Here is a 13,303-nt window from a genome sequence, read left to right as displayed (position 1 = left end):
ACTGTGGAGCATATATCATGTTAAAAGAACATGACACAGTTCCTCTCAAACAAACAGTCATGGATAGTAATGCAGCATACAGTGTACTTTCTTGCTTGGTTGTATGTAGCCAAAACAGATAAAGGAAATAGTAAATCTTGTATGTATTAGACATCTCTTATTTGACGTAGATATTCTTGGATTATTCTACTTCCATAGGAGTCATGTTCATGTATATGTTTTGTCTCTTGGTTAGCCTCTGTATGTGCCAATTCATGGCTTTAATCTCACTGCTGTTATTGTATGGTAAAAGGCTTTCAGTTTGTTGTGAGGTTTTCACACCATTGCCTCAAAAATTTTGGGGACCCCCTTTTTCGGGCAAGCCCTGGCAATTTTCGCGGATTTTTGGAATTTTTTCGATTGCCTTAGCAAGTTTTTTGGAATTGTACAAAAGTTTTCAATTTGAAAAGTTTACACTTTGGATGCCTTTGGGCCAGGAGGGATGTGGTTGGTTTATTTTTCACCCAGTGCGAAACTTGATTTTCCGAAAAATGTAAATTTATCCTTAGGCCAAACAAATTTCAAAGACAATTTTTTTTCAATAGTTAGAACCATATTCGGCAGGATAAAATGGCAAATTTTGAACTTAGACGGATTTTGGAAATTGGAAATAATTATATAGACTTGAACATTTTCAAAATGAAAATTTTAGGATTTAATTGTTTTAGAAAATTTTAAATTTTTTCGGTGAAAGAGAAATCTTTGGATAGTGAAATTAAAATTGGAAAATCAATTTTGGATGCTAGAGAAATGATTTATTTTGGTTAAAAAATTAAAATTGCATTGCAAATTGAAAGTGGATTAAATTTGCAAACTTTCATTGAATATTGCCTAGGAGATTTTTAAATGTTGAAAGAGATTGGCAAATTAAAATTGAAAATCAATTTTGGCCTACTAGAGTTGATTTTAATGATATTTTAATTGCTAAAACATTTTTAAATAAAAAAATTCGCATCTCCAAGGCTTTCCTAATTTTATTTTGCAATTTTTGGTCACAACCGGCAATTAAATGGGCAAATTTCACTATGGGCAAAATAAATTTTAACATGACATTTAATTTTGGACCATTAATGAAGAACTAATTTAATTTTTTCTCTCCTATAGGTCTAGTCGGCCAGCTTGAGGGAGCACGAGGATTGTGATATAAGAGAGGCTCCCCCCTCTTTCGTTTCTCATTCCATCTCATCTTCTCCTCCATGTTGAGCAATTTTTCTAAAGAGAGGCAGCTTTCAGTGTTTGGGCAATTTTTCTTCTAAGATAGATTTTTCTCCTTTCTTGGCGACTTTTCCTTCTTCCAATTTGGGTGATTTTTGGAGTGGATCTAAAAGCATCTGCCCTAGGCGATTTTTTGGACAGATCTGAAGTTTTCTCTTGCATGGGTGATTTTGTGGAGGTCTGATTTTTCTAGAAGGGCTGTGATTTCAATTTCCAGCTTAGGCAATTTTTAGAAGATACATGATCCAAGATCTGATTTTTTGGCAAATGTGGGCAGTTTCAAAGAGATCAAAATTCTGATTTTTTTTTTACAAGGAGGCTTGACATTTCTGAGATTTGATACGATTCAAAAAGGCCAGATTATTGGTAAAGACAAAATTAAGGAAAAATTCTACTCATTTTAGAGGTGAAGATTGGTTTAAAGGCAAACTCCACTCCTTGTTCTTGCTTGGTTTCGTTTCCCTTATGTTCTTCTTGCATTCATCATCCACCACTTCATCATCCCATTTGATAGGTTGAAATTTGGAGACATAAGTGTAGATTTCATGATAGGACACTTGGCGAGGCAAAAATAAGCTAGACCACCCTAAGTTGAAGTTGGGAGATATAAGTGTAGTCCATCCTAAGGTAACGAAGAGGCAGAAATAAGTAGTAGTCCCACCCTTAGGTTGAAGGTTGGAGATTGATAAGTGTAGAAATAGGACTTGAAGAGGCAGAAATAAGTTAGATTTCATCAATAGAAAGGAGGTTGGAGATCGATAAGTGTAGTCCATATCATTTAGAATGAAAGGGCAAAAATAAGTGTTTAGGATGGTAGATGTTAGTACAAACAAGAACCCAAAGGCAACGAACACCAAAAAAGACAAGGAAGACATGATGCCTAAGACCACCTTCTTCTCGAAAGTGAGGCGAATAAGTGATACCAATATCGGCACGGTAAACATGATACAGTTAAAGGACAGATTGAACGAAGGACAATTCCCCATGGCAAAGAAAATCTACAAAAGTGGAATTGTACACGCAACAGCCTTCCCTGAACCTTGCCTTGTCCAAAATTGGCAATGAAGTGTGCATTCCGATTTGATATTGTTACTAAGTCCATCATTTTTGATGAAGGGAAGAGAGTGTTAGCCAACATCGGCGGACAAGTGGTCGAAGAAGCATTTAATATTCCCTAGTATAAAAGCATGACAGTGGTAATGATGGATCAAGTGGCTAAGTTATTTCAGGATAATCAGGAGGCTTACTTCATTCATCTAAAGCAGAATTGGTTACACGAAGGAAAGAAGGGAGTTACCAAGTCATCAAAGCTCACCAAGTCAGATTTCAAATCAAAGTATGGTGATCTCATTGTGCTTCTCAGCTGAATCATGGGCTTAGCTCAAGGTATGCAATTCAAAAACTAGATGTACTTCTTTATTGATGAAATTAAAAATGGAAAGAGAAGGTTTGATTGGGCTAGGATTATAAGCGAGAATTTAGAGTTACAACTTAGGACAGTGCAAAATCAAAAGCAATTCTATATGGGGTCCTACCTCTTTTATTTGATTTAGAGGCGGTGAAAATTGAAGAGTGAATTTCAAGAAAGAGCAAATTTGGAGGAAGTGATTTGAAAATATTTGAGGCTAGAGACCAAAGGGATAATTCAAGTGGACAAGAGGAGAACGTCAATGAGACAAAATTTGGATCAAGATTGGATGAGTTGGGGAAGGTTGTCATCAAGAAGAAACATTTGGGCACCCTTGCCTCCTTCAATGCCTTTATCGAATATGCGAAAGAATATAAGAAGGATCATGAGAAAACACTACAAGCAGCGAGCAACATGATGAATTCAGCTGAGCTCAAAATGAAACATACACCTTGCCCTCCCATGAAGGAAGTCAACGACAAGCTAGCCAAGTTCATTGCTTTGGCTAAAAAGATGAAAAAAAAGGGTAGAACTATATTAGAAGATCATTTGATGTAAGCCCAAGTGGCAAATTCTCCTTCTTCTTGGATAGGATAGGTGTCTAATTCTGATTGGCTACCATTTTGGTGCCTTCTCATTGATTGCCACTTTTCCTTTTTTTCATTGGTCCATTGATCAGGTGGCATCTTCTCATTGGCCAATAGGGTGGCAACCCTAATTAGGGTTTCTAGGATCCAATCTGGATTGTCATTTTTGCCTCTTAATCTCTACCGTTGGTTGTAATTTTGGCCTCTATATAAGACCATTTTCTCTCATTTGTAAAGGGTTAGAGAAAATTGTTGCTTAAGATAATACCAAAATTGCTTCTCTTTATCATTGTTGTGACTTGCATGGTGATTAAGAACATTTGGTGTTATTGCATGGTTTCTACTTCCAATAGTTAGAATTAGATTTCCTTTGAAGCTATAAAGTAGATTTCATTTTGAGAAGGTTGTTAAGTAAGAGTAGATGGATAGTTGCATGGTAATATTAGTGGATGTTTGATAGGGATCTATAAGTAGGCCACTAGCATCCTAGCGGCTTGTTGGGAAGCCTTGCGTGGTAAACTCGTCTTTTTCCTTTGAATCATCGCATCTATGGACATAGAACCACTGGTTAGCTGTCATCAAATTTGATCCCTGTCCATTTGCTAATCTTTCCATTCATAGTAGGAGTAGAATAGCAAGTAGTTGATTAGTTGGATTTCATTCTAAGAAAGTTAGGAAGGCATAAGTCATTTGAATACACCCTCCATCATCACCACCATCAACATGATCTGGCACTCGTATATTTTACAAACCCACCATCATCCCAAAACCCAAGTCATCCTTGAATGAACAACGTAAGTCCAAAAAAATCTTTACACAATCGAATCCAAAAATATATCAGTTTATTTTTGCTATGGATTGTGGAAATTTGATCTCTTTAGTTAACGTATGTCCGCCTACGTGATTACCAGCAAATCACATCGATAACTGAGTTAGTATCCACAGGTGTAAGGAATATTGGAGTTTTTCTCATGTCTTCATGAGTATTAACTTTTCAAGAGAGGAATTGAGTGTTTGATATCCCATATCAAGTGTTCAATTGTTATATGTTATGTAGTGGTACAAAACTGACATCAAAACAGTTCAGTTACCATGGCAAAAGTGGGATGTTTTCATGCTAGAGTTTTCCACTTCAACTAGCGAACCTAGGATCATTAAGTACCAAATATATTGGATTCTTTGTTGCAAGGTGAATGCATATAAGTTATAAATGAAAACAAGTATTAGAATTGCCAAACGAGTTCACAATAAAGTTGTTATGCAGGAGCCCGACATTAGCATTAATCATGGATACAACTTTAACAAAAGATGCAATCAAGTGTATGTACAAGGGTGATCGACTCTATGAACATTCAATGCAAGTTGTGGCGATCTCTGACTTTTTCTTTAGAGAGGAACAAACTAAACATTTCCACATGGACCTGTCCGATAGTGAACACTCACAAAGGGCATCTTTGCCAACAAGCTTGAATCATTGTGTGGAAGACGAGCAAATATTTGTTGGTTCAATAATCAAATTTTAAAAAGTATATAGATCCAACAACCCAAAAAAGGTCAAAATATTTTGTTAGGCCCTCCTTATTTCTTACAATTTCTTTAAAAAGGTCAGAATAATTCATCTAGCACTCCTTGTTTTTTACAATTTGTTGAGCCTGCCTAAACCTCATGCCTGGTTAAGTAGACACAAATAATTACACCTATTGTAAATGTGAAGATGGATTGTGACAGGAATTTGAGATCATTGTTGTGAAGCACATGCTCATTGATCACCCTTTGCCCTTACCAAATAAGGCGGGAGCCCAAACATCATCTTTTACGGAGACAAGCAATATTAGCTCCTTAGAAGCAAGTCATCTAGCCACGCAAAGTGTAGCCTCTCGCCAACAAGTTCACTTTGGTATACGCATACCATCAAGAACAACCAATATACCAAGTGCTATCCCTAGGATTAAGAACTTAAATCCGTACCAAACAAGGTGGAAAGTGAAATGTCATTGCACTAAGAAAGGTGAGAAAAAGCAATATGTGAATCGGGTCTAGAACAAGTATTCATCTTTGACGTAGTGTGCATGGAAGGAATTGAAACACGCATTACATCATATCCTATATCCATCACCTTCCACCAATTGTCAAAGTTCGACATTATAACCCTACTTCATCACCAGTAATTTCTAATGTTGGCTATTAACAACTATATGCATGGTTACAGATAGTCCATCATTATTGGACGCAAGCCAAAATATGTGATACTCAGACCCATCTACCCCTTAGGGCCTGTACAAAGTCATTACAGAAAACACTACACCAACCAAAAAACTCAAACAAATCCTACCTCGCTATCAACCTAAGCCTTCTTTTTGTTCTTGCGAGTTGCAATGGCAATGGTCATTCCCTTCAGACGAAGCATCCACCTGACTTCCACTTTTGTCTTGCAGAAGTTGAAGTAGACCCGCTATTGGTCTTCCATGGAGTCTTTTTACCATTTACCCAAGCACACACTCTAACTTTCTCTACGAGCTCCTTTTCCCACACAAAATCTTTAAGTAACTCACCCGTCTCTAGCATAGTTTATCCTTATCTCCTACCTGAGGCCACGCTCCAAACCAAGAACTCTTGGTATGTTTACCGAGAACCCTCTATCCACCTCCATCCTTTCTGCACTCAAAAACCATAGTTGACTCAGCATAAGCTATTATCTGCACCATCCCACCCATCCATTTTGGCTTTACAATTGCCTTGATTATCCAAAGAGCTTCCTCTCGTGTGCCCAGTTGCAAAGCCCAAGCAAACACCACTAGGATATATCAACATTGACTCTATATCATAAGTTTCTCTAAGTTCTTCTCCTAGTAGAGTGTCCGAAATTTGCAAAAGCTTTGGCTCGCCATACCTAAAAAACCCATTTAGCCTCCTCAAGACCTTACTACAAAACGAACTGTACTGATGGAGAGATTTTAGTATTAAATTTGCCTCTATCATAGCTTCAACCTACCCCCACATCCACATTTTCCCATGTCTAATTTTGGAAGCTATCTGAAATAATATAGGGTTGAGACTTTAATCTTCCTTTAACCTTCTCGATTCTTCCCAACTCTAATCATTCTCAATGTCATCAAATCTCTCCTTGATCATATCACATGCTCGCATTTATACCACCTTGCTCCTCTTCCACCAACGTAGTACTCCCGCTATCATTAATGGGAGAGGCTTAATTGTCGTGTCTAGGAAAAACACATCCAACTCATGTTGTTCGCGTGGGCATGTTGAAATTTTGAAAATTTAAAATCGGGAGCCCTTCATTAGCTATATAATGGCCATGCTGAAGGCCTTGATTAAGTTTTCCCTCTTATATAAAATTGTTCTTCCTAATCAAATCATTCACCTTTTATCTCCCTAAAGTCCTCCAAGAATTCTTCCTTCCCTTGTTTTGCCAATCAAACACCCATCTTTGGCATCCAATCTGCTTAATTTGTTTACGAGTTTACCTCCCTTTGATGAGTTTGACATACCTATTCGACTATCAGCTTGAGATGCCCCAATAGTTAACGACATAATTGTAACCAATAAATCTCCATTCAAGTGCAGTTTCTTAATCCCAAATAGCCTTGCTTGTTGAACTCCTAGAAAGGTTGCTTGAATTTCCGCCTCATTATTAGTTCCCTCTCTCAATCCCTTAGCTCCTAACGACATTGTATTTCCTTTCCGATCTCTAATAATGTACTCATACTAGCTTTGCCCTAGATTGCCCTTCAAAGCTCCATCACAATTTACTTTGAACCATCCATGTTGCAGACTTGTCCATTTTATAGGTAATGGGTTGAAGCCTAGATTAGTTATTATTATTATTTGTTGAGATTAATTATTATTATATGTTTAGCTCGAGCAGACTCAAATCACAGACCTCCTAGATGTGAGGCTCACAAATTACCATTCTATTGTAGGCTGTTGCCTATATAAAATTGAAGTATTTTATGTTATTTATTCAAAAGAGTATTTATATATTTAACATTATATTAATAATAAATATATAGTCTACCTATATTTGGATACAATTATATTTAGTAATATAATATTTATTTTAATTCACTTATATAAATAAAATATTTTAAAAGTTAAATTTATATAATATTTAAACAAATTAGAATTTATTTAATAAATTATACAATTTCAGAGATGTGATTTGTGAAGCTGAAGTACTATATATTATTTATTTAAAAGAAAATAAATTTATTAATATTATTATAAGTAGAGTAAATGTATCATGTAGTATGATCCAAAACATTGATGCTAAAAAACTATTACACAATCGATCCCAAAAGGAAAAATTAACATCGTAAATATATATAGTTTGTATATGTTTATTTACAAATTGTCTATACATGTATATAGTTTGTATATGTTAACATATAAACTGTATATTTATATAAAAATTATATATATATTTATATATTCAATTAAACTCTTTTAATTCAATCATATAGATAAAATATTAAAAATAAGTTTTAAATCGTATACTATTTAATAAATCATACATTAAGGACATAACAAAAATGTACCCAGCCCCTCCCAAAAAATTGTCATGCTCACATACTGTATCCACATACCCATACCCAATTCGGCCACTTAAGATTTTTATATCTTAGATGAAATAAGCCAAGACATTGCTCACAAATTTCAAGATGGAATTACTTTATTATTATTGTGATATTGCTATCAGGATTCAACAGTGTAATTTTTTGAGTCAAACTCATTGACCCATGTTTCATGAGTAGTGAGTGGTTCACACAAACCCATCTCTCATGAGAATAAATAGAACACTAATCATTGATTGACCCATATTTCATAAGTAGTGGTTCACACGAACCCATCTCTCATGAGAATCAATGGAACACTACTCATCGAACCAATGAGTAGTGTTCCATTTATATCAAGAAGTAGTGTTCCATTTAGTCTCATGAGAGATGGGTTCGTGTGAACCACTCCTCATGAAACATGGGTCAATGAATTTGACTACAAAATTACACAGTTGAATCTTGATAGCAATATCCCAATTTGACTTGCTGTGGAAAATATCTCCTACTTATCAATTTATTATTGTTGTTAATAACTATGCAATTCCAGGTGGTTGACCAGTTTACTTTTTCTAACCAGCATTTCTCTTTGTATAAATTCCTTCTCTCATGACTAATGCTTCCAGAGAGAGAGAGAGAGAGAGAGAGAGTCAATACAATTTGTGAATTTTTTATACATCTAAAAAAAATCATACACCTAGCAAACATTTTGGCGATTTTCCCCTTTCAATTAAGCTGCCTAAAACACAACAGAACAGTTTTTGTCAACATGCTTGACTTCCTCTTTGTTCACCTCCATTTCATGAAATATGCACAACTTCAAAAAATGTACCATAAATGTGCCTACCAATGCACATTGAACAACTTGTGCACTGCCAAAACTGTTGGTTGCACCTCTTTCCCATTTTCACATTTTTGATTCTTTAACATCTATTTTCACCATCTTCTAGCAATCAAAATGATTTCTCCATATCCAACATTTCAAAAAGGACAAGGATTCTAGATGGAAAGGCTATGAGTATGGCTTGAAAAACATATGGAGCCCTCTCTCTCTCTCTCTCTCTTTCTCTCTCTCTCTCTCTCTCTCTCTCTCTCTCTCTCTCTCTCTCTCTCTCTCTCTCTCTCTGTGCGTGTGTGTGTGTGTGTGTGCGGGTGCATGCGTGCGTGGTGTGTGTGTACACTAAAAAGCCATTCATTTTAAAGTCCTATGCATATCTTAACAAAAAAACATTATATTCTCCATCCAAAAGGACTCCTAAATTGCCACACATATCATAGAAATAGACAATTACTCTAACGTGGTTCTGCCATGAACAAGGATACTGTGGCAAAGGGCAACTTGTGTTGAATTGTAGTATCGGGAGCACCTATTGTTGTTGGACAATGCATCTTCACATTAGAATCTAACAACCTGTCAATATCCTTTTTCTTTTAAGAACGTACTTTTTCAACAGGCACAGCTTATGCTCGTCCAGTATTGTTTACAGTGTATGCATGACTCCTTTCTTTGAATCATTTGTCAGAATAGTGTGTGTTTGATTACAGTGGATGCATTATCTAACATAAGGCCATCATGAAAATCACCAGTGCAAATGTAAACTAAAAACAAATTGCAAATAGTTAAAGAAAGATATTCGTACCATAAACTAAAATATCCCTTGGCAGAAAGGATAGGAAGGAGAAACCTATACTGCTTATATTTTTAAAGAAACATTATTCTGCATATCTAGTGCCCCAAAAGATTAATCTTTCTGCTCATGGGTTTTCATTTATATATTCCGGATGTTATCAAGGAATTCAATTAATATTTTCAAGTCCACAGCCCTCGTACCAAAATTGAAATGGTTAGCAAACAGAAAACAATTGAACCATACTATAACTGAACAAGTGAAAATATTATAAGAAATTATAAAGGCTAACATTACATTTCAATATGCAGTTTTTTTAACACTGTTACTGTATATTTAACTTACTAACCTCACACATTTGACAACCTACCAACCTAGATTTATATAATTACTTGATAGCTATTTCACTAATCTAAAACACTAACAATATTAATTCACCTATAAACCTAATTTAGTATGAAGTAATATTTCCAAAGTGTCATAATGGGGATGAGAGTTTATTGTAAATTTTTCTCTTACATGATTGTGCTTGAATTATTCATCATTATGTTCACAAATGCTCTTGATTGCAACATTTCCTGTCAGAGCTACCTTTGGGCCTTATGTGTGAAGAGCTGTCAGGTTCTAAAAGATTGTGCTTTTTGAAAAGATTCAAACATCTACCACATCAATGTAGAAGCTAAATTTACATATAAACTTGAAACCATGTTGCCGAAATGTTTTAAAAACTGTCTGAGCTGAAATGATCATTTTGAAAATGAGACCAGCTGAATTTGCTAGAGGGGTGTAATGCCTCCTGTAGTTTTAAAGTTAAACCCAACAGTGGATGGCCTATTTAGGTTGCTAGGGAATGTCTTACATACAAATTAGAAATATTGTGCACTCACATATCTTACTGGAATGTCCACAACCTAAGTTTCTCTAAAGATCTTGGATAGAAGCAATAAAAGTATCTATATCAATCAATAGCTTTTCTCTCAATCCTAGCTAAAACCAAAAGCAACAATTCCTAAAAACAACAATCTAATAAAATTTATGAATAGTCCAATGCCATTCTTATTTTATCCGTATGCCAAAAAAAGTCCACAAATAGGAGATTATTGTGGAATGGATTGCACTAGAATAGATTAGAAGCTGCATCAAGAGTTACTACATTTTTTCTTGAATTATAATAAGTATAAATTGTACAATACCAAATAAGATTTTATGAAAAATAAAGTTTGGGTCTCAAATGGGAGTTTAGCATAAAATCTGAGGGAAGGGTGCACAATCTAACATCTCAATGGACAAGTCAGAAATTACCAGAGCTTTAGTAAGATAAAAAAAAACCCTGAAAACTTTTTGTTAAGTAATGGTCTTCATTTTATAAGAATGAACAACTAATTTTTCTGCACAATCAATTCACTGGATTTAGGGGCTTCTTTCTCAGGTGATAATGCATTCACATATACCCTAACAGAAAACACTCGGAACTCTAATATCAACATAAAAGGCAGCAGAAATGCATTTTATTTTTTAAACAAAAGTTCAAAAATGCTTACAGGAAGGCCAAATGCCATAGCTTCAATAGTCACTCTTCCAAATGTCTCTCCATTTCCCTACAAACAAGGCCCATTTTTTATTTAGTTACCAGGGTCCAGTATTATTTTGGATGAATATAAGACTAACAAGACTAAAATCTCATTGAATTAAACACGTTCAAAGCTACAAGATAAGAAAATATAATGAACTCAAAATCCAAAGCAATCAGAGGATTCAACAGAGCAACTGAATTAAAAAAATAAAAACAAGGGTAAATATAATATGCAAATCAAGAATGAGTAATGTTTCACAAATGATAATCAAAATTATCTTGAATCATGGTAAGAAATAAATATGCACCTTTAATGTAACAGTAATATATCCACTATCATTCTTGATTGACTTAATACTACTCCGTCCCTCCTCATGCAATGCTATTAGCTTTTTTATGAATCATACTCCTGTTGTGAAGTTTTCACATCATCGCCCCAAAAATTTTGGGGACCCCCTTTTTCTTGGTGGCCTCGGCAAAAAAATTTTAAGTTGTCCAAAAATTTGAGATTTAGAAAATTTTACACCTTGGACGCCTTCAAACAAAGAGAGATGTGGTTAGATTTGTTTTTTCACCCGGTCTTAACTCAATTTTCCGGATCTTGTAATTTTATCCTTAGGCCGCACAAATTTAAAAGACAATATTTTTTTCGATGGTTAGAACCATACTTGGCGGGATAAAATTTACAATTTTAATTTTGGACTTAGACGGTTTTATTTTGAAAATTGGATGTAATTATATAATCTTGAGCATTTTCAAAATGAAATTTTTTAGATTTAATTGTTTTGGAAAATCTTGAATTTTTTTGTCAAAAGAAAATTTTGTGATAGTGAAATTAAAATTGAAAAATCAATTTTGAATGCTAGAAAAATGGTTTATTTTGGAAAAAAAATAAAATTGCATTGCAAAATCGAAAATGGATTAAACTGCAAAATTTTGCATTAAATTAGAAAAATTGCTTGAAGATCTTTTTAAAATATTAAAAATGATTGGTAAATTAAAATTGAAAAATCGATTTTAGCTTTGCTAAATCCGATTTTAAATGATATTTTAATTACTAAAACATTATTAAATGAATTTTTTTTTACATCTCCAAAGCTTTCTTAATTTTATTTTGCAATTTTTTATCACAACTAGCAATTAAACGGGCAAATTTCACTATAGAAGAGGTAATTTTAATGATACATTTAAATCTGGGCCATGATTGAAGGTCTAATTTAATTGTTTGTCCCCTCCAAGACTAGTCGGCCAGCTTGAGGGAGTAAAGGGAGTGTGGTATAAGAGGGCTCCTGCCTCTTTCATTTCTTCATTCCATCACAGCCTTCTTCTTGTGTTTGGTGATTTTCCCTTGGAAGAGCAGCTCTCTAAATTGGCGATTTTTCTCTTGGAGGACAAATTCGGCCTTAGAAGCATTGTTTTTGGGAAGCATTTTCTAAATTGGCGATTTTATTAGGGCAGATCTGTACTTCCTCTTGACTTGGCAATTTGGTAAAGGTCTGATTTTCTTGCAATGGACTGCGATTTTATACCAGATCTGGGCATTATTCTTTGGTAGAGGATGCTTGATTGTAGTCTGATTTTTGGCAAGGTGTGGACAATTTCAAAGGGATTAAAATTATGATTTTACAATGAAGCTTGAATTTTTTTTAGAATTTGATCCGAACTTCAAAGAAGACCCAGCTATTGGTAAAGGTGAATTCAATTCATTTTTAGAGTTGAAGGTGGTTCTTAAGCAGATTTCACTCCTTGTTCTTGTTTGGTTTTGTTTTCCGTTATGTTCTTGCATTCATCATCCACCACTTCATCATCCCATCTATAGGTTGAAGTTTGGAGAGATAAGTGTAGATTCCATGATAGGACATTTGGCAAGGCAAAAATAAGCTAGACCACCCTACAAATAAAGTTGGGAGATATAAGTGTAGTCCATCCTAAAATAACAAAGAGGTAGAAATAAGTGGTAGTCTCACCCCTAGGTTGAAGATTGGAGATTGATAAGTGTAGTGATAGGACTTGGCAAGACAAAAATAAGTTATAATCCATCAATAGAAAGAAGGTTGGAGATTGATAAGGGTAGTCCATATCACTTAGAACGAAGGGGCAGAAAGAAGTGTTTAGGATGGTAAATGTTAGTGCAAGCAAGAACCCTAAGGGAACGAATACTAAGAAAGACAAAGAGGACATGATGCCCAAGACCACCTTCTTCTCAAAAGTGAGGCGAATAACCAATACCAATATCAGTATAGTAAACATGATGCAGCTAAAGGACAGACTAAAGGAAGGAC

The 13,303-nt window shown here is 34.8% G+C and overlaps 1 protein-coding gene across 3 annotated transcripts in view; it reads right to left on the bottom strand.

The window, feature by feature from the left end:
* The window catches only part of LOC149576196 (uncharacterized), a 106,214-nt gene that overhangs the window by 37,760 nt on the left and 55,151 nt on the right, over positions 1–13,303 (bottom strand). For all 3 annotated transcript variants that reach the window (XR_016361410.1, XR_016361411.1, XM_089816635.1), the window contains exon 3: positions 10,990–11,046. Coding sequence is in view for 1 of the 3 variants with exons in the window: in XM_089816635.1 (XP_089672761.1) it covers positions 10,990–11,046 (57 nt within the window). In the remaining 2 variants the exon portion in view is untranslated. The remainder of the gene's footprint in view (positions 1–10,989; positions 11,047–13,303) is intronic.

The sequence above is a fragment of the Cupressus sempervirens genome, chromosome 1 (genome assembly GCF_028749045.1).
Source record: "Cupressus sempervirens isolate cs-2001-9-10 chromosome 1, ASM2874904v1, whole genome shotgun sequence".
Taxonomy (NCBI): domain Eukaryota; kingdom Viridiplantae; phylum Streptophyta; class Pinopsida; order Cupressales; family Cupressaceae; genus Cupressus; species Cupressus sempervirens.
Note: the sequence above shows the minus strand (reverse complement) of the source record. Positions and strands in the feature narration are given on the sequence as shown.